Source organism: Leucoraja erinacea, chromosome 11 (genome assembly GCF_028641065.1).
Source record: "Leucoraja erinacea ecotype New England chromosome 11, Leri_hhj_1, whole genome shotgun sequence".
NCBI lineage: Eukaryota > Metazoa > Chordata > Chondrichthyes > Rajiformes > Rajidae > Leucoraja > Leucoraja erinaceus.
The window spans coordinates 23277461-23304730 of NC_073387.1; the positions used below are offsets into that span (position 1 = coordinate 23277461).

Genomic DNA, 27270 nt, shown 5'->3' on the forward strand with positions numbered 1-27270 from the left:
AGCGGTGTCATAGCTCGGTACAGGGACGGGCAGGATTTACCTGCACTTTGAAACACAGTGGCACCACGGTAGAGCTTTAGAATTTAGAGATGAAGCGTGGAAACAGGCCATTCGGCCCACCAGGTCTGTGCCAACCAGCGATCACCCCGTGCACCAGCACTGTCCTGCACACTAGGGATAATTTACAACTTTTCCCAAAGTCAAGTAACTGTCTTTCGAGTATGGGAGGAAACCGGACCACGAGGTCACCCAAACCCAGGTCTCTGGCACTGTTAGACAGCAACTCTACTGCTGCGCCACTGTGCCGCCTTTTTAGTGAGCTTCAAGTTAATTATTGAATTACAAATACTAGAGGCCCATTAATAAAAATTGTAATATGGGCAATGGTTTCAGGCTAGATACCCACCATTGACTCCATCTATGTTTAAAGCTACTTTGGAGAAATTGCTGCCTGACAGCACTCGGGTTCGATCCTGACCTTGGGTGATGTCTGTGTGTTTGTGTGTGTGGAGTTTGCACGATCTCCCTGTGACCATGTGGGTTTCCTCCAGGTGCTTCAGTTTCCTCCCATATCCCAAAGACGTGCGGGTTTGTACGTTAATTGGCCCTCTGTAAATTGCACCTAGTGCGTACGATGGTGGATGAGAAAGTGGGATAACATAGAACTTGTGTGAACGGGCGATCGATGGCCGGCGTGGACTCGGTGGGCCGAAGGACCTGTTTCCATGTCATATCTGTAAACTAAACTCAAATTCAACTAAACTTATAGCAAGGAGGAGAAGGTGGGATTTCTTTGCCATACAACACAAGTAGAAACAGGGACTTGATGACAGACACAAAATGCTGGCCAGGCAACATCTCTGGTGAAAAGAAATAGGTAACATTTCGTGTTTGGACCCTTCTTCTGTTCTCCAGAGATGCCGCTTGGTTCACTGAGTTACTCCAACAATCTTTGGACTCTGCAAATAGATTGAGAGAGTTGGTGAAGACTTGGCAATTGAACTACCTTCATTGGTCGGGACATTGAGTATCATGAAGTCATAATGCAGTTTTATAAGCTTTTGGTCAGGCCGTATTTGGAGTATTGCGTGCAGTTCTGGTGGCTCCGTTACAGGAAGGATGTGGAGGCTTTGGAGAGGCAGAAGACGTTCACCTGAATGCTGCCTAGATTAGGGGAGAAGGGGAGAAGGCAGGAACGGGGGTACTGATTGGTGATGATCAGCCGTGATCACATTGAATGGCGGTGCTGGCTCGAAGGGCCGAATGGCCTACTCCTGCATCTATTGTCTATTGTCTATTGTCTATAAGAGGGAAACTGTTGGATAAACTTAGATTATTTTCTCTGGAATGTCAGAGGCTGAGGGGAGACCTGATAGAAACATATATGAGAGGCTTAGTTAGGGTAGACAGTCGAACCTTTGTTCCCCAGGGTGCAGATGTCATAAGGCTAGAGGGCATAGCTTTAAGGAGCGAGGGACAAAGTTTAAAGGAGATGTGTGAGGAGCAGTTTCTTACACAGTTGGGGGGGGGGGGGGGGTTCTGGAGCACACTGCCAGGGGTGGTGGCGGGGGCAGAAACAATGGTGGAGTTTAACAGGCTTTTAGATAGGCACATGGATAAGCAGGGAATGGAGGGATATGCATCCTGTGCAGGCAGAAAAGATTTGCATAACTTGGCATCATGTTTGACTTGTTCATTGTGGGCAGAAGGGCTTGATCCTCTGCTGTACTGTTCTCTATTTGATGGAAAAGAGGGGTTTATTGATAGAAAATAATTGATCAGGGTGGCACAGTTGCGCAGCAGCAGACCAGAGACCCGGCTTTGATCCAGACCTCAGGCCCTGTCTGTGCGTGAAGTTTGTACATTCTCCCTTTGACCGCGTGGGTTTCCTCCGAGTGCTCCAGTTTCATCCACGTGCCTAAGACGTGTGGGTTGTGTAGGTTAACTGGCTGCTGTAAATTGCCCCCAGTGTGTAGGGAGCGAATGAGAAATTAGGATAACATAGAACTAGTGTGAACGGGTGATCGCTGATCGGCGTAGACTCAGTGGGCAGAAGGACCTGTTTCCATGCTGAATATGATATGTGATTGGCACCATTTTGTCTACAATACAAGAACTGGTTGTTCCGGTCCTGAGATTCGCAACACACCCCAACCTCACCATCTTTACCTCCGCTGTTCCACTGGATCAGAGTCGGCTCTGAACATTTATTTTTAGTTATACTTTCACTGAAGGGATTAACAATCCCCTGAGGCTGTGATTTTTGGGGTGCAATATCCTGCGGTAATCCTCACAGTACGACTTTGCAGCTTACTGCCAACCTTTGCTGCCAGTGCAACCTCCGCAGGTAGCTCTCCAAATGTACTGTCAGCTTGCATTACACCTTGGTTTGGGAACAGCTCTGCCCAAGATGGCAAGAAATTGCAGAGAGCTGTAGATGTAGCTCAGTCCTTTGCACAGACCAGACTCCCCACCATCTACACTTGGGAAAGCAGCCAACATAATCAAAGATGTCATGAAAATCGTCTAGATCTAGGAATAGATCGGATAGACGCACATATATTCTTACCCAGGGATGGGGAATCGAGAACCAGAGGACATAGGTTTAAGATGAGGGGGGAAAGATTTAATAGGAACCTGAGGGACGATGTTTTCACTCAGAGGGAGGTGGGTGTATGGAACGAGCTGCCAGAGGAGGTAATTGAGGCAGGGACTATAACAACATTTAAAAGACATTTGGACAGATACATGGATAGTTTAGTTGAGAGATGCAGCAGGGAAACAGGCCCCCACGCTGACCACCAATCACCCATACGCTAGATTTATACTACAGTCTAGAGGCAATTTACAGAAAACAATTAACTTACAAACCTGTATGTCTTTGGAACATGGGAGGGAACCATCCTACCAACAACTAGAGACGACAGTCCTAAAGCACTATCTACCTCATTGGAGACGCTCAGACTATCTTTGATCGAGCCTTACAGGCTTTACCTTGCACTAAATATTATTCGCGTTATTCCATTTATCCTGTATTTGTACACAGTGATGGCTCGATTATAGTCATGTGTTGTCTTTCCGCTAACTAGATAGTATGTAACAAAAGCTTTTCAGTGTCCTTGGTATACATGACAATAAATTAAACTCAAACTCACCCAGAGGAAACCCACGCGGTCACAGGGAGAACATGCAAATTCCATACAGATAGAACCCATGGTCAGGATCGAACCCGGGACTCTGGCGCTGTGAGGTAACAGCCATACCACCATGCCACCCTGCCGCCATAGGAAAGGTTTAGAGGGCTATGGGCCAAACACAGGCAGGTGCGACTAGTGTAGATGGGGCATTTTGATCAGCATGGACACGTTGGACTGAAGGGCCTGTTTTCGTGCTGCATGCCTCTGTGACTATTTGCTATTCTCAGTCTCTGTTCCTTTGTACAGGTTCTGCCCCGTCAAACTTGCGGTCTTTTCACGCACACTATATTCTACAACGAGTACCCTGGAGGACCAAAGGAGCTGGACAAGATCATCAACGGTGGAGAGCTATTCCTCACCGTCCTCCTCAATCCCGTGAGTACTTGCTGTGTGGAGTTTGCACGTTCTCCCTGTGACCGCCTTGGTTTCCCCCGTTTCCAAAAGACGGGCGGGTTTGTACGTTTATTGGCCTCTGTCAAATGTTGCCCCTGGGAGGGTGTGTAGGGAGGGGATGAGAACGTGGGATTAATGTGAACAGGTGATGGGTAGCTAGTGTGGACATGGTGGGCGGATGGACCTGTTTCCCTGCTGCATCTATAAACTAAAACTAAAGAAAACGCATGTTTGGAAAGGAACTGCAGATACTGGTTTATACCAAAGAGACAGAAATGCTATTCAGCAGGTTAGGCGGCATCTCTGGAGAAAAAGGATGTGACATTTCAGTTTGGGACTTTTCTTCATGATGGTTGGTCTATGTCGACCTGGTGGGCCGCAGGGCCTGTTTCCAGGCAACATCTTTATATCAGTCAAGCTGACAGAAGTTAAAATTATCTACTAAATAAATAGAAAATAGACATGTGGATTGATAGTTTAGCAGCAGGAGAGAGTTGCTGAGTATCGAAGACACCAATAGTTGCCATCACAGTGTGTCCCAGCAGCAGATTGGGATGTTTATTTTCACGATTTAGCGGTAATACTTTGGCAGGCGGTGGTTCACACCTTCTCCCTGCCACAGATGGAAAACCAGCCAGGATGCCTCATGCCAAAACCTTGCTGCGGATGGAAGAGACGCAGAGAGAGGGAAGTAATTACTGTTCCCGGGGAGGGGAGGTTTAAAGCCTCTGCCTTGTGCAGATGGCCCTTTGGCATGGTCCCGGCCTGAACCGTCGCCTATACATGTTCTCCAAAGATGCTGCCTGACCCACTGAGCTTCTCCAATACTTTGTGTCTATCTCTGGGTTTGATAGGAGTGGACTTTAGACTTTAGAGATACAGCGAGGAAATAGGCCCTTCGGCCCACCTACTCTGTGCCGACCAGCAATCTCCCCATGCACCAGCACTATCCTGCGCACTAGGGCCAATTTACAATTTACAGAAGCCAATTAACCTACAAACCTGCATATCTTTGGAGGTGGGAGGAAACCGGAGGACCTGGAGAAAACCCATGGGGTCACAGGGAGAACGAGCCACCTCCGTACAGACAGCAGCTGGCAGCACCATTGAGTGGCAGTAGTTACTGCCTTACAACAACAGAGACCCGGGTTCGATCCTGATTCCGGGTGCTTGCCTGTACGGAGTTTGTACGTTCTCCCAGTGACCTGCATGGGTTTTCTCCGAGATCTTCGATTTCCTCCCACTCTAGACGTACAGGTTTGTAAATTAATTGGCTTGGCGTAAACATATAAATGTCCCTAGTGTGTAGGGTAGTGTTAATGTGCGGGGATCGCTGGTCGGTGTGGACCTGGTGGGCCGAAGGGCTTGTTTCCGTGCTGTAGCTCTGAACTAAACTAGCTGTGGTGAGGATCAAATGCGAGACTCTGGTGATGTGAGGTAGCGACTGTGCTCCCACAGACAGAGAGTTTAGTTTAGAGATGGCATGGAAACAGGCCCTTTGGCCCACCGAGTCCACGACAACCATCGATCATGTGTTATCTTTAGTTTTAGCTTCTCCCTTCTCCCATCAGGCAAGTGGTACAGAAGTGTGAAAACTCACACCTCCAGATTCAGGGACAGTTCAGTCCCAGCTGTTATCAGACAAATGAACCATCCCATCACCAACTGGCGAGCGGTCCTGTCCTCTCATCTACCTTTTCTGAAACCGTTGAACTATCTTTAATCGGACTTGACTGGATTTTATCTTGCACTAATATTTATTCCCTTTATCCTGTATCTGTACACTGTGGAACAAAAATACTTTTCACTGTACATGCAAGAGGATGAGGGGTTGTCTTAAACAAGATCATGAGAGGAATAGATCGGGTAGACACACAGAGTCTCTGGCCCAGAGTAGAGGAATCGAGAACCAGAGGACATAGGTTTAAGATGAGCGGTAAAAGATTTAATAGGAACCTGAGGGAAAACTTTTTCCACACAGAGGGTGGTGGGTGTATGGAACGAGCTGCCGGAGGAGGTAGTTGAAGCAGGTTCTATCACAACGTTTAAGAAACATTTAGACAGGTACATGGATAGGATAGGTTTAGAGGATTGTTTTATGGGCCAAACATGGGCAGGCGGGACTAGTGTAGATGGGGCATATTGATCGGTGTGGGCAAGTTGGGCCGAAAAGCCACTTTCCATGCAGTGTGTCTTTATGACTATGATGTGACAATAATAAACTAAATCAAATCCCTATGAGAGACACAAAATGCTGGAGTAACTCAGCAGGTCAGGCAGCATCTCTGCAGAAAATGGATAGGTGAGGGGGTTTGAGCTGACTGCAAGAAGAGTCCAGGACAAATCCTGGCTGGCAACAAATGGCCTCAGGCAGGGTGGTGTGTAGTAGTGTACAGCACTGATGCTGTTATTTACTTTAGTTTAGTTTTGTTTAGTGTATTATCATGTGTAACGAGGGACTTTTAGTTGTGTGCCAACCAGTCAATAGGAAGACTACACATGATTACGGTCAAGCCGTCCACAATGTACAGGTACAGGATAAAGGGAATAACGTTGAATGCAAGAGTGGCACTGTGGCGCAGCGATAGAGATCCTGCCTCATAGCGCCAAAGACCCAGTACCATCCTGACTATGGTTGCTGTCTGTGCAGAGTTTGTACCTCTTCCTATAACCGCGTGGGTTTCTCCGGGTGCTCCGGTTTTCGTTAAAGATGTACAGGTTTGTAGGTTAATTGGCTTGGGTGAAAATTGTAAATTGTCCCTAGTGTGTAGGATAGTGCTAGTATTCGTTGGTCAATGTGGAATCGGTGGGCCGAAGGGCCTGTTTCCATGCCGTATTGCTAAAGTAAAACTAAACTATAATAATAATAATAATAATAATAATAATAATAATAATAATAATAATAATAATAATAATAATCTCTCTCCTAATATTGTATAGCACATTTAAAAACAACTCGCATTGACCAAAGTGCTTCACATCAGTGCAGGTACTAATTTGATACATACAACGGTAGACAGACCTAACAATACGTACATAAACTGTTTACAGCTCCCCCTCAGAGGGGCTCAAAAACGCTAGGGAGTAGAAATAGGTTTTAAGTCGTGACTTAGAGGAGTCGATGGTGGGAGCAGTTCTGATGAGGAGCGGGATGCTATTCCACAGTTTAGGTGCTGCAACCGCAAAATCGCAGTCACCCCTGAGCTTAAACCTAGACCAAGGTTTATGATAAACTATGATAAAGTCGAGTAAAGTCCGATTAAATACAGTCCGAGGGTCTGCAAGGTAGTTGGTAGATAGTTGTGTGTGAGTGCAGCCCTGATCCTTGCCGTCCACCTCTCTCCTAGATCAGCATCTTCATGACGCACCTGTCCAACTATGGCAACGACCGGCTGGGACTGTACACCTTCAGGAATCTGATCAGCTTTGTGCAGTGCTGGACCAACCTGAAGCTACAGACCCTGCCTCCTGTGCAGTTGGCCCAGCGATACTTCCAGCTCTTCCCCGAGGAGAAGGACCCTTTCTGGCAGGTGAGAGCTCGTGGCCCTGAAACCGAGCAGTGGACCTCTGACTGGTGGAGCGGAGGCTGAACGTTTTACTTTACGTTCGATTCTCTTTAAAGTAGACTAGTGTGCAGATGGCTCGACAAGAGAGGACAATGTTTGACCTCCAATTTTGAAAGAAGGGTGGCCAAGGAACCGAAGGGTCAGTGAGAGAGCTTTTGGGACAAGTTGCCATAACTTTAATTAGTTTTAAAATAAATCCGTATCTGCCGCTGTAAGACAGCAGCCCTACCTGCTGCACCACTGTACCTCCTTACACATGCCTCTTGTGTCTGATCTTGCAGGACCCATGTGAAGATAAAAGACACAAAGATATCTGGAGCAAAGAAAAAACATGTGACAGACTGCCAAAGCTTCTTATTATTGGCCCTCAAAAGTCAGGTAAGTGTAAGTCCACAACCTGAGTGATCAAATATAAATCTTCTCTCTTTTTTTCACCTAATGGGTGATTTACACGCACTCTCCGACTTACCTAATGGGTGATTTACAAAAACTCACTTGCGCAGGCAATGCTTTCAGACCACGGACGCCCATGTTGTCTCCATCTCGGAGCTCCCTGCTGTGATCTCCACGTTGGAGCTCCCCCATGGTCTCCACGTCAGAGCTGACCCTGTCTGTAAACCTCCCCCAAACCTGTACGTCTTTGGATTGTGGGAGGGAAACGGAGCATCCGGAGAAAACCCACGTGGTCACAGGCAGAACGTACAAACTCCACACAGACAGACAGCACCTGTAGTCAGGATGGAAAACAGGTCTCTGGCGCTGTGAGGCAGCAACTCTTCTGCTGCACTGCTGTGCCACCCTTTTGTGTGTTAACCAGCATCTGCTGTTCCTTGTTTCCACAGATAAGAGTTGATGTTGGCATCATGTTGGGCATGGACATTGTGGGCCAAAGGGCCTGTTTTCTATGCTGTAATGTTGTATGTTCTATATCAGGGTGTCTCCAGCATCTGCAGTTGCTCGTGTCTGCACTGCACTGTTCTATATTCTGTGCTCGATGTAATTCCGTTGACACACACTCCACACAGCTGCTATGACTGAGTGAGCTCAGCCATGCAGGATCAGGCCTTCGAGACAGCTGCAAGCATCCGGATTCCCCCTCCAGGCATGGGGGACGTTTAACAAATGTCAAACTGCTCCACAGCACTCTGCAGTAAAAGTACTCCTCCCTTTCCCAGCTGTGGATCGAATTCCAGAACAAATACATGGAAAACCACACCACCGACTTCTCCAACTACCTGGGTGGTCCTAAGTTCATAAGTTATAGGAGCAGAAATTCGGCCCATCGTGTCTACTCTGCCATTCAATCATGGCTGAGGTATCTTTCCCTCTCAACCCCATTCTCCCTCTAACCCCTGACACCCTTACTAATCAAGAATTTGACAACCTCCGCTTTAAAAATACCCAAAGACTTGAGCTCCACAGCCGTCTGTGGCAGTGAATTCCACAGATTCACCACCCACTGGCTAAATAAATTCCTCCTCATCTCCTTTCTAAAGGTATGTCCTTTTAATTCTGGAGCTGTGCCCTCTGATCCTAGACTCTCCCACTGGTGGAAAAATCCTCTCCACATTCACTCTATCCGGGCCTTTCACTGTTCAGTAAGTTTCAATGAGGTGCCCCCTCATCCTTCTAAACTCTTATCGAGTACAGGTTGAGTGGTCTAATCCTGCTCCAATGTCTTATGGTCTCACCAATTGAGAAGCGAATGGCTTAGAATACGGAAATCGAACAGTACAGCACTGTTACAAACATCTACAAATGCACTGTCGAACTTGGTTTGGGAACAGCTTTGCCCAAGAAGCGAGAAGTTGTAGATGTAGCCCAGTCCATCAGACAGACTCTCAAGTCCACACGTTCGCAAGTTATAGTAGAATTAGGCCATTTGGTCCATCGAGTCTACTCTGCCATTCAATCATGGCTGATCTCTGCCACCTATTCCCATTTCCATGCCTTCTTCCCATAACCCTTGACACCCGTTCGAATCAAGAACTTGTCTATCTCCCCACCATTGATTTTATCTACACTTCACGCTGCTTCAGAAAAGCAGCCAACATCATCAAAGACTTGTCCCATCCCGGTCATTCCTTCTTTTCCCACTCCCCATCAGGCAGAAGATACAGAAGCTTGAAAGCGTGCATCACCAGACTCAGGAACAGCTTTAGGCTTCTGAACGGTCCTTCCACAAGCTTGGGTACTGTACAATGCGCCTTGGTTTAGTTTAGTTTAGAGATGCAGCACAGAAACAGGCCCTTCGGCCCACCGGGTCCATGCCAACCAGTGATTCTCATATACTTACCCTATCCTACACACACTAGGTGGCAATTTACAATTATACCAAGCCAATTAGCCTACAAACCTGTACGTCTTTGGGGAGTGGGAGGAATCCGGAGATCCTGGAGAAAACACATGCAGGTCACGGGGAGAACGTCCAACCCCCTACAGACAGCACCCGTAGTCAGGATCAAACCCAGGTCTCTGGCGCTGTAAGCCAGCAACTCCACCGCTGAGCCACCGTGCCGTCTACCTCTATCTACCGCATTGCAGACATTGGACTTTGTCTCTGCAACTAGTACGCTACAATGCTGAGAACTATATTCTGCACTCTGTATCTTCCCCTTTGCTCTCCCTATTGTACGAGTTTGGCTTGATTGCATTTATTATGTATAATATTATCTGAGCTGTTTGGATAGCATGCAAAACAAAGTTTCTCAATGTACCTCGGTACATGTGACAATACAGAAAACTCAAACTCCTCTTTGCCTTACATATTATACTTGCGTTTGACGATTGTATTTTTGCATGGTATATCAGATCTTTCGAGTAGCATGCAGAACAAAGCTCTTCACTGTACCTCGATACAGGTGGCAACAATAAGCCTAAACCTAACCATGGCTGTAACGGTGTTCTCTTCCTTTATAGGTACCACGGCACTCTATCTTTTCCTCACTATGCATCCGGACATCACCAGTAACACTCCAAACGCTGACACATTTGAAGAGCTGCAGTTTTTCAATGGGCCGAACTACCACAAGGGTATTGACTGGTAAGCGAGCGACTCGGGTGAATACTCCACAGCCATCCCCCACACACTGTGGCCAGCCCACCACTCACACCAGACTGCCCACCATCCACTCCATCTACCCTTCACCCTGCTTCTGGAGAGCAGCCAACATCATCAAAGGTTGAATGAACTGCAGATGCTGGTTTAGACCAAAGATAGACGCAAAATACTGGAGTTGCTCAGCGGGCCAGGCAGCATTTCTGGGGAACAGGGATAGGTGGTGCATAGGTGGTTTACCAGAATGATGCTTTATCAGGGTATTAGCTAGTGAGAGCTTGGACACTCTTGGACTGTTTTCACTGGAACGTCAGAGGCCGAGGGGAGAGTTGATAGAGGTATATAAAATAATAAGAAGCATAAATAGGGAAGAGGGTCAGAACCCTTTTCCCAGGGAGGAAATATCAAGGACTAGAGCGCATAGCGTTAAGGTCAGTGGGGAAAAGTTTAAAGGAGATGTGCAGGGCAAGTTGTTTCATGCAGAGGGTGGTAGGGGCCTGGATCTTGCTGCCAGGGCTAGTGATGGGTGCATATAGATATAGGCAGCACGGAAGCAGCCCCTTTGGCCCAACTTATCCACGCCGACCAAGATGTCATCTACACTAGTCTTAGCTGCCTGCGTTTGGTCCATACCCTCTAAACCTTTCCTATCCATGTACCTGTCTAAATGTCTTTTAATGTGATTGTAGGGCTTTAAGATACTTTTAGATAGGCACACGGCAGTGCAGGTAGTAGGATAAATATCTGATAGGATAGAATTGGCAGCGTGGTGAGGAGAGGGTGAGATATGGGATTGGATTGTTTAAGGGCCTGTCCCACTTGGCCGTCATTTACGCCTAGTTTACGAAACATCATTTACGCGTCACTTATGGTGCGCGCATGGTGCACATTACGCGCGCATGGTGCGTGATGACATAGGCAGTGACGCATGGCCGCACGCAGCGTCGCTGGATTTTGTGATGTACAAAATCTTCGCGCGCCATCTGCATGACGCGCAATTGACGGCCAAGTAGGACAGGCCCTTTAGAGTTTAGTTTTAGACTTTAGAGATGTAGCGTGGAAACAGGCCCTTCAGCCCGCTGAGTCCGTGCTGACCAGTGATCACCCTGTACACTAGTACTATCCTACACACGGGGGACAATTTATAATCTTTTAACAAAGCCAATTAAGCTCCAAACATGCATGGCTTTGGGAGGAAACCGGAGCACCCGGAGAAAACCGACGCGGTCACAGGAAGAAAGTGGAAACTCTGCACAGACAGCACCCTTAGTCAGGACCGAACTGGGTTTCTGGCGCTGTGAGGCAGCAACTCTACCGCTGCGCCACCGTGCCGCCGTTTGGTCTCACAGAGAGCTAGTGCTGTGTCCATTCCGTGACCGCCATTGCACCGTAAACTCCAGGCCACTCTTCCAGTGTAACAGGTCCCCACCTCTCTCCCCATTGCAGGTACATGGACTACTTTCCGATTCCCTCCAACACCACCTCGGACTATTTCTTCGAGAAGAGCGCAAACTACTTTGACTCTGATGTGGCGCCGAAGCGGGCAGCGGCCCTGTTGCCCCTAGCTAAAATCATCAGCATCCTGATCAGCCCCGCTGACCGTGCCTACTCCTGGTACCAGGTACGTGTGCCTGCCCTCGACTGCCATCGGTGGTGGTATCTGTGTTGGTATTGATATCGGTATCAGTATCAGTATTGCTATCCGTATTGCTATATGTGTCTATTAGTATCTATATTACTATCTGTATCAGTATCTGTATTGGTATCAGTATTGCTATCTGTGTCTGTGTCTGTATCAGCATTGGTATCGGTACTGGTATCGATAATTGGTAATAGTATCTATATTGGTATTGGTTTCAATATTGGTATCGATAATTAGTAAAGGTATTGGTATTGGTATTAATATTGGTATTGTTAATTGGTAATGGTATCAGTACTGATATCGGTATCAGTATGGGTATCGATAATTGGTCGTGGTATTGGTAATGGTATCAGAACCGGTAGGTATTGGAATCAGCATCGGTATTGGTATCAGTTTCTTTATTGGTATTTGGTGCTGGTATCGTTATCAGTATGAATATTGGTATTGGTATTGAGCAACTTGGTCGGCATGGATGAGTTGGGCTGAAGGGCCTGTGTCCGTGCTCTAGAACACTTTGACTCCATAATCAAAACCTGAGGAGCAACCTTTTCACACAGTCTTTCACCCAGGGAAGGAGAATCAAGAACCTGAGTACATGGGTTAAAGGTGAGAGGGGAAAGATTTAACCTGTGGGTGTATGGAACAAGCTGCTAGAAGATACACAAAAATGCTGGAGAAACTCAGCGGGTGCAGCAGCGTCTATGGAGCGAAGGAGATAGGCAACGTTTCGGGCCGAAACCCATCTTAAACTAGCTGCTAGAAGAGGTAGTTGAGGCAGGTACTATAACAACATTTAAAAGACATTTGGACAGGTGCATGGATCGGTAAGGATGTGTAGGAAGGAGCTGAAGCTGCTTGTTTAAACTGAACATAGACACAAAATGCTGGAGTAACTCAGTGGGACAGGTAACATCGCTGGAGAGAAGGTATGGGTGGCGTTTCAGGTCGAGAACCTTCTTCAGACTGCTGTCAGCGGAGAGGGATATATAGATAAGGAAGTGGAGTGTTAAAATAGGACAAAGGGAATAGAGATCAATGAAAATGTAGAGTAGATCATTGTTAGCTGGGAGAAGGTAACAACAAAGCAAACAGATAAATGGTCGGAGAACTGGGAAGGGGGAGGGATGGAGAGAGAGGGGAAGCAAGCGTTACTTGCAGTTAGAGAAGTCAATGTTCATACCGCTGGGGTGTAAGCTGCACAAGCGAAATATGAGGTGCTGTTCCTCCAATTTGCGCTGGGCCTCACTCTGACAATGGAGGAGGCCCAGGACTGAAAGGTCAGTGTGGGAATGGGAGGGAGAGTTAAAGTGTTTAGCAACTGGGAAATCAGGTAGGTTTAGGCAAACTGAGCAGAGGTGTTCAGCGAAACGAGCGCTGAGCCTGCGCTTCCTCTCGCCGATATACAGGAGTCCACACCTGGAACAGCAGATACAGTAGATGAGGTTGGGGTCCTTTGACGGAGTCGAGGGGGGAGGTAGAGCGACAGGTGTTGCATCTCCTGCGGTTGCAGGAGAAAATACATGGGGAGGGGGTGGTTTGGGTGGGAAGGGACGAGTTGACCAGGGAGTTGCGGAGGGACGCTATCTGCGAAAAGAGGAAAGGGGTGGTGATGGGAAGATGTGGCCAGTGATGGGATACCATTGGAGGTGGCGAAAGTGTTGGAGGATTATGTGCTGTGTGCGACGGCTGATGGGGTGGAAGGTGAGGACTAGGGTGACTCTGTTCCTGTTACGTCTGGGGGGAGGGGGAGTAAATGTGGAGCTGCGGGATATCGAGGAGATACTAGTGATGGCTTCATCTATGATGGAAGAAGGGAACCCCCATTTCCTAAAGAATGAGGACATCTCCGATGTCCTGGTAAGGAATACCTCATCTTGGGCGCATATGCGGCGTAGACAGAGGAATTGGGAGTAAGGGATAGAGTCTTTACAGTAAGCAGGGTGGGAAGATGTATAGTCTAGATAACTGTGTGAGTCAGTGGGTTTATAATAGATGTCAGTTGATGTCTCCTGTGATGGAGACAGTGAGATCAAGAAAAGGTAGGGTGATGTCGGAGATGGTCCAAGTGAATCTGAGTGCAGGATGGAAATTAGTAGTAAAGTTAATGAAGTCAATGATTACTGCATGGGTGCAGGAGGCAGCACCGATGCAATCGCCAACAAATAGGACTAGGTTGGCATGGATGAGTTGGGGTGAATGGCCTGTTTCCTTGCTGTGTGACTCCACGCTTCTCCCCGTCTCTCCCTCAGCACCAACGAGCCCACGATGACCCGGTGGCCCTGAGGTACAGTTTCCACGAGGTGATCACTGCTGGACCCAACACCGCCCCGAGACTGAGAGCTCTCCAGAACCGCTGCCTGATTCCAGGCTGGTACGCGATGCACATCCAACACTGGCTGAACTACTACCACACCAACCAGGCAAGTCCTCACCTCCACCGCACCCTGGGCCGCTCCACAAACCCCAGGCACATGGCATCCAAGGAGTTGGGCAAAGGGGATCCAATGGTTCAGTCGTTGAGTTTGGGCGGCACAGTGTGCCCAGATTGATGCCAACATCAACTCTTTTGTGCAGATACAAAGGACTGCAGATACTGTTTAATATACAACAGGGTGGCACAGTGGTAGAATTGCTGCCTTACAGCGCCAGAGACCCGGGTTTGTCCTGACAACGGGTGTTTTCTATATGGAGGTTGTACGTTCTCACTGTGACCGCGTGGTTTCCTCCGGTTGCTCCGGTTTCCTCCCCAATCCCAAAAAATGCACAGTATTTTAATTGACCAGTAAAATTGTAAGTTGTCCCTAGTGTGTAGCATAGTACTAGTCTATGGGGAGATCGCTGGTCGGCACGGACTCAGTGGGCCAAAGGTCCTGTTTTCGTGCTGTGCGTCTAAACGTACAGGAAATTAGTTTTACTTGGCATCATGTTTGGTGCAGATATTATTGGCTGGAGGGCCTGTTCCTGTGCTGACTCGTCTATGTCCTGTGTTGCCGCCTGTTTGTCTGATGCGTTGCCTCAGCCCTGGAGTTGCACAGTCACTGCGCCAGGGTGGTGAATCTGTGGAATTCATTGCCATAGATGGCAGTGGAGTCCAAGTTAATGGATATTTATATAACCCCGGTGTGTAGAGCTAGTAGGAGGTGAAATAAAACATTGTTACGACAGCACAGTGGCGCAGTGATGGGCCAAATGCCCTAATTCTGCACCTACAACTTACGAACATGAACAGCCTCCTGTATCGTTCCTTTTTCTCAGCAGATCCTCGTCCTTGACGGGCAACTCCTCCGGACGGAACCAGCAACAACAATGGAAAAAGTGCAGAAATTCCTGGGCCTCCAGAATGTCGTTAATTACCACAAGTTTTTGGTGTAAGTAAACTCTGAAATACTTTCAGTTTGGGAGGGACAGCATTTATTTCAAAGAGGGTTCCCGACCCGAAAACGTCCCTTATTCATGTTCTCCAGAGATGCTGCCTGACCCGCTGAGTTACTCCAGCATTTTGTGTCTTTCGAGAGTTTAATGGAGACAGGCCCTTCGGCCCACCGAGTCAGCGCCGACCAGCGATCATCCCGTACACTTGCATGATCCTACAATTTTACAATTACAATTTACTGAAGCCAATTAACCTACAAACCTGTAGGCCTTTGGAGTGTGGGACGAAAGCGGAGCATCCGGGGAAAACCCATGTGGTCACGGGGAGAACGTACAAACAACGTACAGGCAGCACCCTTAGTCAGGAACAAACCCGGGCCTCTGGCACTGTGAGGCAACAATTCTATTGATGCACCACTGTTCCGCCCTTTTGCTGGCTTTGTTCAGAGAAACTACTTGTCATCATGTTCTTGAACCAACCTACGCATCTCAAATCCTATCTTGGCAACAGAACACCTTGTATCTGAAGCAACTTGTATATTTCTCTCTGAAGAAAACAAATAGATTTATCCCTGCATTTCGTGATTCTGTGGGTGTCCAACACTGCCCTCTTTGGTAGAAACAAAGAACTGCAGGCTTAACTCAGCCAGTCAGGCAGCATCTCTGGAGAAAAAAGGATGGGTGACATTTCAGGTCAGGGCCCTTCTTTGGACTGCACTCTTTGGGCCAGTACCATGTTATTTATGAGCAAAACATAAATTACACAAGGAAATCAGCGGGTCAGGCAGCATCTATGGAGGGAATCAGTCTGACGAAGGGTCTCAACTGGAAACATCACCTGTCCATTTCCCTCCATAGATGCTGCCTGACCCGCTGAGTTTCTCCAGCACTTTGTGCTTTGCTCATGAGTAACATGGTACTGACCCAAAGAGTGTTTTGCGTCAAAGATGTTTAGCTCATATGTCTTACAAAGGCTGTCTTTGATATAGAAACAATGAACTGCGGATGCTGGTTTACACAAAAAGACACAAAGTGCTGGAGTAACTCAGCGGGTCAGACAGCATCTCTGGAGAACATGGATAGGTGACATTTTGTGTCGGGTCCCTTGTTCAGACTGCTTGCTGGGAGGTGTGACAGGAAAGAGAGTTGGAGGAGAGGAGCGGGCAGGACAGATCATGGCTGGCAATAGATGGACAGTGGTGAGGGAGGTTTTAGATGGGCAGATTGTTGGATAAAGGCCAAAGATGAGAAGACAGATGTGAGCCCTAAAGGATAAAGAGTTGCGACTTGTGAAGCTCGAAGACTGAAATGTTGAGAATAGTGTAGCTGTAGGAAGAAATATAGGTGGAGGGTGGGGGGGGGAGAAATCAGTGCAAGGCCCGTTACGAGGTGGGGGATGTGGGGTAAAGAAGAGCGGCGCAGTGATAGAGTGGCTGTCTCACAGCGCCAGAGGCCTGGGTTTGATCCTGACTACTGTGCTGTCTGTATGGAGTTTGTACATTTCCCCGCTCCAAAGGCTTACAAGTTTGTAGGTTAATTGCCTTTGGTAAAAATGATAAATCGTTCCTAAACTGTAGGATAATACAGGTGCACGGGGTGATCGCTGGTCGTCGCGGACTCGTTGGGCCGAAGGGGCTGTTTCCGTGCTGTATCTCTAAAGTCTAAAGGTTCAAGGGAGAAAGGGGGGGGAAGTGGAGGGAAGCAAAGGTGGGACCGGCTTGGGGGGAGATGAAGAGGGGGAAAGGTGGATGTTTGTAGAAGTTACATAAAATTGGAGAATTCAATGTTCAAACCTGTGGATTGTAAGGTACCCAAGCAGAATATGCGATACTGGTATAGGTACAAGTATAGAAGACAAAGTGCTGGAGGAACTCAGAGAGTCAGGCAGCATCTGCGGAGGGAATGGACAGGGGACGTTTTGGGTCGAGTCCCTTCTTCAGACCGAAGCAAAGTCTTTCTATGACCCAGAGTTGACACTAACTTTCTTTTCTGGATTTCAGATTTGACCCCAAGAAAGGTTTCTGGTGTCAGCTCTTGGAGAGCAATAAAACAAAGTGCCTGGGCAAGAGCAAGGGGCGGAAGTACCCCGAGATGGACAATGATGTACGTACCCATCCTTCCCATGCACCAACTTACACTTGAGCTCCAGAAGATTCATGATGCAGCTTTACGGGACTTTGGTCAGGCTGCATTTGGAGCATTGCATGCAGTTCAGAGGGTGGTGGGGACCTGGAACACACTGCTGGTTTTCTCCCACATCCCAAAACACGTGAAGGTTTGCAGGTTAACAGGGCCTCTGTAAATTTTCCCCCTAGTGTAGGGTGGATGGCAAAGTGGGATAACATAGAACTAGAATAGTATAGAAACATAGAAAATAGGTGCAGGAGTAGGCCATTCGGCCCTTCGAGCCTGCAACGCCATTCAATATGATCATGGCTGATCATCCAACTTAGTATCCTGTACCTGCCTTCTCTCCATACCACCTGATCCATTTAGCCACAAGGGCCACATCTAACTCTTAAATATAGCCAATGAACTGGCCTCAACTACCTTCTGTGGCAGAGAATTCCAGAGATTCACCACTCTCAGTGTGAAAAATGTTTTTCTCATCTCGGTCCTAAAAGATTTCCCCCTTATCCTTAATCTGTGACCCCTTGTTCTGGACTTCCCCAACATCGGAAACAATCTTCCCGCATCTAGCCTGTCCAACCCCTTAAGAATTTTGTAAGTTTCTATAAGATCCCCCCTCAATCTTCTAAACTCTAGCAAGTACAAGCCGAGTCTATCCAGTCTTTCTTCATATGAAAGTCCTGACATCCCAGGAATCAGTCTGGTGAACCTTCTCTGCACTCCCTCTATGGCAAGAATGTCCTTCCTCAGATTAGGAGACCAAAACTGCATGCAATACTCCAGGTGTGGTCTCACCAAGACCCTGTACAGCTGCAGTAGAACCTCCCTGCTCCTACTCAAATCGTTTTGCTATGAATGCTAACATACCATTCGCTTTCTTCACTGCCTGCTACACCTGCATGCCTACTTTCAATGACTGGTGTACCATGACACCCAGGTCTCATTAGCATCTCCCCTTTTCCTAATCGGCCACCATTCAGATAATAGTCTACTTTCCTGTTTTTGCCACCAAAGTGGATAATGACATATTTATCCACATTATACTGCATCTGCCATGCATTTGCCCACTCACCCAGCCTATCCAAGCCACCTTGCAGTCTCCTAGCATCCTCCTCACAGCTAACACTGTCCCCCAGCTTCGTGTCATCCACAAACTTGGAGATGTTACATTCAATTCCCTCGTCTAAATCATTAATATATATTGTAAATAGCTGGGGCCCCAGCACTGAGCCTTGCGGTACTCCACTAATCACACCCTGCCATTCTGAAAAGGACCCGTTTAATCCTACTCTTCGCTTCCTGTCTGCTAGCCAGTTCTCTATCCACATCAATACTGAACCCCCAATACCGTGTGCTTTAAGTTTGTATACTAATCTCTTATGTGGGACCTTGTCGAAAGCTTTCTGAAAGTCCAGATATAACACATCCACTGGTTCTCCCTTATCCACTACTAGTTACATCCTCGAAAAATTCTATAAGATTGGTCAGACATGATTTACCTTTCATAAATCCATGCTGACTTTGTCCAATGATTTCACCACTTTCCAAATGTGCTGCTATCCCATCTTTAATAACTGACTCTAGCAGTTTCCCCACTACCGATGTTAGACTAACTGGCCTGTAATTCCCTGTTTTCTCTCTCCCTCCCTTTTTAAAAAATGGGGTTACATTAGCTACCCTCCAATCCTCAGGAACTACTCCAGAATCTAAAGAGTTTTGAAAAATTATCACTAATGCATCCACTATTTCTGCAGCTACTTCCTTAAGTATTCTGGGATGCAGTCTATCTGGACCTGGGGATTTATCGGCCTTTAATCCGTTCAATTTACCTAACACCACTTCCCGGCTAACCTGGATTTCAGTCAGTTCCTCCATCTCATTTGACCCCCGGTCCCCTGCTATTTCCGACAAATTATTTATGTCTTCCTTAGTGAAGACAGAACCAAAGTAGTTATTCAATTGGTTTGCCGTGTCTTTGTTTCCCATGATGAATTCACCTGTTTCTGACTGCAAGGGACCTACATTTGTTTTAACTAATCTTTTTCTCTTCACATATCTATAAAAACTTTTGCAGTCAGTTTTTATGTTCCCTGCCAGTTTTCTTTCATAATCTATTTTCCCTTTCCTAATTAAGCGCTTTGTCCTCCTCTGCTGGACTCTGAATTTGTCCCAGTCCTCTGGTAGGCTGCTTTTTCAGGCTAATTTGTATGCTTCATCTTTTGTTTTGATACTATCCCTGATTTCCCTTGTTATCCACGGATGTACTACCTTCCCTGATTTATTATTTTGCCAAACTGGGATGAAGATTGTTGTAGTTCATCCATGCAGTCTTTAAATGCCTTCCATTGCATATCCACCGTAAACCCTTTAAGAATCAATTGCCAGTCTATCTTGGCCAATTCACGTCTCATACCCTCAAAGTTATCTTTCTTTAAGTTCAGGACCCTTGTTTCTGAATTAACAATGTCACTCTCCATCCTAATGAAGAACTCAACCATATTATGGTCATTCTTGCCCAAGGGGCCACGCACAACAAGACTGCTAACTAACCTTTCCTCATTACTCAATACCCAGTCTAGAATAGCCTGCTCTCTCGTTGGTTCCTCTACATGTTGGTTTAGAAAACTTTCCCGCATACATTCCAAGAAATCCTCTTCCTCAGCACCCTTGCCAATTTGATTCACCCAATCTATATGTAGATTGAAGTCACCCATTATAACTGTTTTACCTTTGTTGCGCGCATTTCTAATTTCCTGTTTGATGCCATCCCCAACTCCACTACTACGATTCCACATCCTCCAAGCTAATGTCCTTCCTTTCTATTGCGTTAATCTCCTCTCTAACCAGCAATGCTACCCCACCTCCTTTTTCCTTTCTGTCTATCCCTCCTGAATATTGAATATCCCTGTATATATCATAGTCATTGATCGCTATCTGCACATTCAACTCATCCACCTTATTATGAATGCTCCTTGCATTGAGACACAAAGCCTTCAGGCTTGTTTTTACAACACTCGTACCCCTTATACAATTATGTTGAAAAGTGGCCCTTTTTGATTTTTGCCCTGGTTTTGTCTGCCTGCCACTTTTACTTTTCACCTTGCTACCTATTGCTTCTACCCTCATTTTACATCCCTCTGTCTCTCCGCTCACACATTTAAGAAACCCTTTCCCTTTAACTCTGTCCTCGACTATCCCATTTGACACCCCACCCCATAGATTGACACCTCATAGATTGGGTAGACTGTCAGAACCTTTTTCCAAGGGTGAAAATATCCAGCACTAAAGGGCATCACTTTAAGGTGAGAGGAAGAAAATTTAAAGGAGTTGTGCGAGGCAAGTTTTTTACACAGTGGGAGTCTGGAACATGCTGCCAGGGCTGATGGTGGACGCAGATATGATAGTGATGTTTAAGGGGTTTTTAGATAGGCACATGTATATGGAGGGATATGGATTATGTACACGCAGATACTGGATGGTCCTGTCATCATGTTCAACACATTGTGGGCCGAAGGGTCTCTTCTGACCAGGTTCCGTAATAAAGTAAAGAATGGGATAAATATCTTTGGGATGTGGGAGGAAACCGGAGCACCCAGAGGAAACCCACGAGGTCAGGTGGAGAACCTGCAAAGCGCGCGCGCTCACACACACACACACACACACACACACACACACACACACACACACACACACACACACACACACACACACACACACACCACACACACACACACACACACACACACACACACACACACACACACACACACACACACACACACACACACACACACACACACACACACACACACACACACACACACACACACACACACACACACACACACACACACACACACACACACACACACACACACACACACACACACACACACACACACACACACACACACACACACACACACACACACACACACACACACACACACACACACACACACACACACACACACACAAAGTTTAAAGACTCAATGGTACTTTACCTGTCACATGTTGAGAGGGAAAGATCGATTAGCCACGATTGAATGGTGGAATAGACCCAATGGGTTGAATCGACTAATTCTGCTCCTATAACTTATGAACTTAGGTACAGTGAGATTTATTTTTGTGTGCAGTTTAGTAGAAGTATCACTCTACATAAGCACTTAGATACCTTAGATAAGCATTTCAGTTACAGTACGTGTATAGCAGAAGTACACTGAGACAGTATACACTGTCGCCAGTTTTGGCGCCAGTTTCAACTCTATGACTCTATGACGTATTGCCGTGCCTTGATGCTGGTTACAGTCCGTCTTTTCCTTTTCTTTTTACAGTCCCAGGCCTTTCTGAGAGAGCATTACAGAGACGCCAACATTGAACTGTCTAAGCTCCTGTACAAACTGGGCCAGACCCTACCAACGTGGTTGAGGGAAGAACTCCAAAACAACAGGTAGTTACCAGAGCTGGCACGGTGCTTCCAACTCTGCCTCGAGGACATCGAGCTGTGATCCCACTCCATCCATCTTCATCTTCCAAGGGCCAGGTCCCGACGTGTCTAACCGAGCCTCCAGAGACTTCTACAGAAACATGGAGGGTGGGATTCTGACCCTGGAGATCCTGGCACCCACCATTTCAGCACTGACTGGGTTCTCGTGAACATCATCAAACATTTCCATCTCGTGCTCCCTCAGGAGTGGTCTAGATATTGGTTCCTCAAGACATTGATGAATCTCATCCCCATCCACTCCTGAGCTGCTGAGATACACGATAATTGTTCAGTTATGGTCTCCTCTTAAGGGACAGCTCAGTCTCTGACGTTGGAGATCGCAAGAGTTCAACGCGAGGAGATATATTTGCTTCTCCAACATGGTCCATGCTGCAATTTCAACCAGGGAGGGCTCTTGTCTTCTTCTCCTCCTCCCTCTCCTCCCATCCCAATCACTTCCATCCCATCCACCCACATCCCAACTACCCCCATCCCAATTATCCCATCCCAATTATCCCATCCCAACCACTCCCATCCCAACCACCCCATCCTAACCACCCCATCCCATCCACCCACATCCCAACTGCCTCTATCCCAACCACCCCATCCCAACTATCCCATCCCATCCCAACCACCCCATGCATGACGTAGCTTAGAAGAAGTTGTCTCAACAGAGTTTCAATGGATTGACTCCCCCCACCAAGGAGCTTGTGTGTTGAAGACTATCGCACTTGTCCTACCACAAGGGCTTACAATGGGACAGGAGCATGGGGACTCCTTGCAACAGGGGGCCCCGAGCGAAAGTGGGAGTCGGTAAACTACCAGACAAGAGCCCTTCTGCTAAAGGGCACCAACAGATGCACTCTAGGACCAGGCTGGTGTAGAGAAACAAAATGACCACTATTTCCCTACTCCCACCTGTAACATTGCCACTAAAGACAAGTAGTCTAATCTCCGCCCCTCGTCCTCCTCGTTAGGTTTATATTCACGTTTAAACAACCAATGTGACTGTTTTACAGAAAACTATTGCGGACTATTTGAGATTGGTGTCCACAGAACCTTTCTAATGTCCGGTGACTTTGAACCAGTGACTTGATGTAATTACTCTGTGTGAAGAGTGCATATCGTTTTGGGGACAAAGACTAATTTATCTTCCCAGTCAAGATTCACCCTCAGTCTAGTGTTCAGAGCTTTCACAGGGGCTTGTCTCAACCCCTGACAGGTCTTCGATTGAAATACTTTTTGCATTCTCCCCCCCAAAAAAAAAGATTGCCTCATTCCGCACAAGCATTTGAACGATTGCTCAGATCAAAGAAAAAGACCCATGAGAATGTTGAGCCTAAGCCTTCATACAGCGCTGAAGGTAGATGGATGATGTTGAATTATTTTACTGTACCAGAGGTGACTTACAATTTATTTAATGTACAATGGGACCAAGCACGCCACAGTGGGAAAATTATTTTTGGCAATATTCTGTGTGTGAAATCATGAGGGGAGTAGATAGGGAGAATGCACCGAGTCTTTTACCCAGTGTAGGGGAATCAAGAACCAGAGGACGCAGGTTTAAGGTGAGAGGGGAAAGATTTAATAGGAACCTGAGGGGCATTTTTTTACACAGAGGGTGGTGGGTGTATGGAACGAGCTGCCAGAGCAGGTAGTTGAGGCAGGTACTATATATAACAACATTTAAAAGACATTTGGACAGGTAAACGGATAGGAAAGGTTTAGAGGGTATGTGGTAAATGTGGGCAGGTGGGACCAATGTAGATGGGGTCATCTTAGCCGGCATTGGCAATTTGGGCCGAAGGGCCTGTTTCCGTGCTGTATGACTCTATGGCATTATTTTACTTAATGCAGTCAAACAGGGCATTTTAAATGGGCGAAAGGGTCGGCATGGGCATGGTGGGCTGAAGGGCCCGTTTCTGTGCTTCACCACCATGACACATGGATGTCCAGAGAAACACTTAAAAGACCTGACACCTTCATAGGTTCAGAGAGACATGGGCCAAACGTGGGTACTAGCATAGATGGAGCATTTTGACAAGTCATTGAGTATTTCTAAGGCGGAGATTGACAGGTTTAGTAAGGGTGTCTGTGGTTACAGGGTGAAGGCAGGAGAATGGGTTTGAGATGGAATGATAGATCAGCTATGATTGAATGGTGGAGTAGACCTGATGGGTTGAATGGCCTAATTCTGCTCCTATGACATGGTATGAATCTCAATCATGTCCACAAGAGTCTGGTGGTGGGAGTACTATTGTTGTGTGCGATGGTCTTGACTATGGACAACACCTTGGGCTGACCAGATGCTCTCTCGTTCGATGAGGTTGCTGTAGGTTATGGCGACAACGGTATGAGGAGTGTGCAGTGAAGACTTTGTCCTCGGGCAGGCAAATGTACCGAGAGAAACCTGACGTACGGGTAACGGAGAGAGAAGATGGTTCCCATGGAAAGCCAACGTTACCACCTGCTGATCAACGGTCCTTCTCTCTGGATGAACTCTGGGAACGGGTCCTCTTTGAAGGATTCCGTAGCTGCTTCTTTGCGATAAATATTCCCTCCCACACACCCTTCCCCACAACGGACAACGGTGTATGTGAACACCTCACTCAAGTACATCTTCTCTGTCACTGGATCTGTGTTTAAGAAACAACAAGCAATGAAAATAACATGAAAGTTGAAGTTTACACTGTACAAATTTTTGGAAAAACCATTGTATTGGTAATTTATTAACAAAGTGTTATAAATCTGTAATTTTAAATACCCTATAATTTACTCACCAGCTATAAGGATAATACTTTTACCATTGAATGAAACAGAGTAACAGGAGTGTGAGTTGTCTCTTTCTTACACACACACTTTGATTTATAACTCCATGAGCTGTGATTTAATGCCAGGCAGGTGGGACTAGAAGGATTAGCATGGGTAAGTTGGGCCAAAGGGCTTTTTTTCATACTATATGACTATGACTGTATGTAATAGTTTATAATCACTTCCTGGTATATAGTTAGTGATGTTCATTTAGTTTAGGTTAGAGATACAGTGTAGAAACGGGCCCTTCGGCCCACTGAGTCTGCGTCGAGCATCAATCACCCCGTACACTCGTTCTATCCTGCACACTAGGGACAATTTACTGAATTTGTTAAACCTGCATGCCTTTGGGATGTCAACCGGAGCACCCAGAGGAAACCCACGCGGTCACAGGGAGAACGTACAAACTCTGTACAGATAGCACCCTTAGTTAGGATTGAACTTGGGTCTATAAGGCAGCAAGAGGCATATTACTCGTGTATATTGTCTCAGTGAACTATTTCTATACATTTTGTTCTTAATTTCCGATTGTGCTGATATATACTAACACTTCACTGAACTGTACGCAAAAAAATAATTTCATTGCACCTCGGTACATGTGACAATAAAGATCCATTGACCGTTAGATATAACCATATAACCATATAACAATTACAGCACGGAAAACAGGCCATCTCGGCCCTTCAAGTCCATGCCGAACACTTATTTTCCCTAGTCCCATCTACCTACACTCAGACCATAACCCTCCATTCCTTTCCCGTCCATATACCTATCCAATTTATCCAACCTGCCTCCACCACTTCCGCTGGAAGCTCATTCCACACCGCTACCACTCTCTGAGTAAAGAAGTTCCCCCTCATCTTACCCCTAAACTTCTGTCCCTTACTTCTCAAGTCATACCTCTTGTTTGAATCTTCCCTACTCTCAATGGGAAAAGCTTATTCACGTCAACTCTATCCCTCTCATCATTTTAAAGACCTCTATCAAGTCCCCCCTTAACCTTCTGCGCTCCAAAGAATAAAGACCTAACTTGTTCAACCTTTCTCTGTAACTTAGTTGCTGAAACCCAGGCAACATTCTAATAAATCTCCTCTGTACTCTCTCTATTTTGTTGACATCCTTCCTATAATTAGGCGACCAAAATTGTACACCATACTCCAAAATTGGCCTCACCAATGCCTTGTACAATTTTAACATTACATCCCAACAATATGCAGGCAAGGGACGGATATAGATCAGACAGAGGAGATTAGGTTAACTTGGATAGACATAAAGTACTGGTGTAACTCAGCGGGTCGGGCAGCATCTCTGGAGAAATAGGACGGTGAGGTTTCGGGTCAAGACCCTTCTTCAGACTGAAAGTGTGTCAGTCTGAGACTTCTTCAGCCTGAAGATGGATCCCGACCCAAAACGTCACCCATACTTTTTTCCGAGAAATGCTGCCTGATATGCTGAATGACTCCAGCACTTTGTGTCTATCTTTGGAATATGCCAGCATCTGCAGTTCCTTTACACATTTAGTTTAACTTGGCATCATGTTTGGCACGGACATTGGGCTGAAGGGCCTGTTCCTGTGCTGTACGGTTCCACGTTCTAAACTGGTAACAAAGATACTTCTGGCCAGTGGAAACCTCACCATCAATACAGTTTTGTCAACAAACTCATGACATGTGTGCAGACGCTGCTCTGCCCAACAGGACTCGAGGGCCTGAGCTGCAGGGAGAGGTTGAGCAGGAGGATGAGGGGTGATCTTATAGAGGTGTACAAAATCACGAGAGGAATAGATATGGTGAATGCCTATAGTACGGGAATCAAAAACCAGAGAACAGGTTTAAAATGAGAGGGGAAAGATTTAATAGAAACCAGAGGGGCAACTTTTTCACACACAGGGTGGAGGTGTATGTAAAGAGCTGCCAGAGAAAATAATTGAGGCAGGTACTATAATACACAGGTACAGTTAAAATGATAGAAAATGTTTAGAGGGATTATGTAGGTATGTTACAAAACCTACCTGAATCGTCATTGGGAATCTGCCCTCAGCCATGTCGGCGATTTTGGCGCTGTTTGGAGGGGGCGGGTTTAAAACGCGATTTTTACTAGGCTGTACTAATCGCACATGTTCAGCCTAGTAAATCATTAACGAAAGCGGCGCTGCTGCACCCGGTCACGCGGTATTATTAGTTTTCTGTCCTCGTTTTAATATATTTTTTGTTATTTTTTTTAAAAATTACTATGTGATTTCGCAACCTCTGGCAGGGGGGGGGTTTTATAAAGCAAACACTTAAAGGCATGTACCTTATTTTTACATCGGGTTTCCGGGGCATATATATAACGCAACGAATATCAAGTTATCTATAACGAAAGTTCGGGGACTCTTTTTATATCCCGCCGTATTTTTCTCGGCATTTTGAGGGCACTAATCCAGCGCTATGTCAACGTTGGAAAGCGCGCGTTCTGCACATGAACCCACTAGAAAGCCGATTTAAATGGGCATTTATTTACAGCAATTGAACACTAAATTCCTTCCATTTGGCCTATAAATTAATGTAAATTAGATATAAAAATCATGTTATATTGTGAATTATTTGTGAATAATCTTTGGACACTTAGGCTAT

At 46.5% G+C, this 27270-nt stretch overlaps 1 protein-coding gene across 7 annotated transcripts in view; it reads left to right on the top strand.

The window, feature by feature from the left end:
• The window catches only part of ndst1b (N-deacetylase/N-sulfotransferase (heparan glucosaminyl) 1b), a 117864-nt gene extending 93191 nt beyond the window's left edge, over positions 1-24673 (top strand). For 6 of the 7 annotated variants that reach the window (XM_055642823.1, XM_055642826.1, XM_055642824.1 and 3 more), the window contains 9 exons: positions 3444-3572; positions 6938-7120; positions 7438-7534; positions 10076-10199; positions 11661-11835; positions 14106-14276; positions 15112-15224; positions 17229-17331; positions 21693-24673. In XM_055642823.1, coding sequence (XP_055498798.1) covers positions 3444-3572; positions 6938-7120; positions 7438-7534; positions 10076-10199; positions 11661-11835; positions 14106-14276; positions 15112-15224; positions 17229-17331; positions 21693-21812 — 1215 coding nt within the window. In that variant the 3' untranslated portion in view covers positions 21813-24673. The remainder of the gene's footprint in view (positions 1-3443; positions 3573-6937; positions 7121-7437; positions 7535-10075; positions 10200-11660; positions 11836-14105; positions 14277-15111; positions 15225-17228; positions 17332-21692) is intronic. The other variant, XM_055642830.1, reaches the window with a different exon arrangement.
• Positions 24674-27270: the final 2597 nt, after the last annotated feature.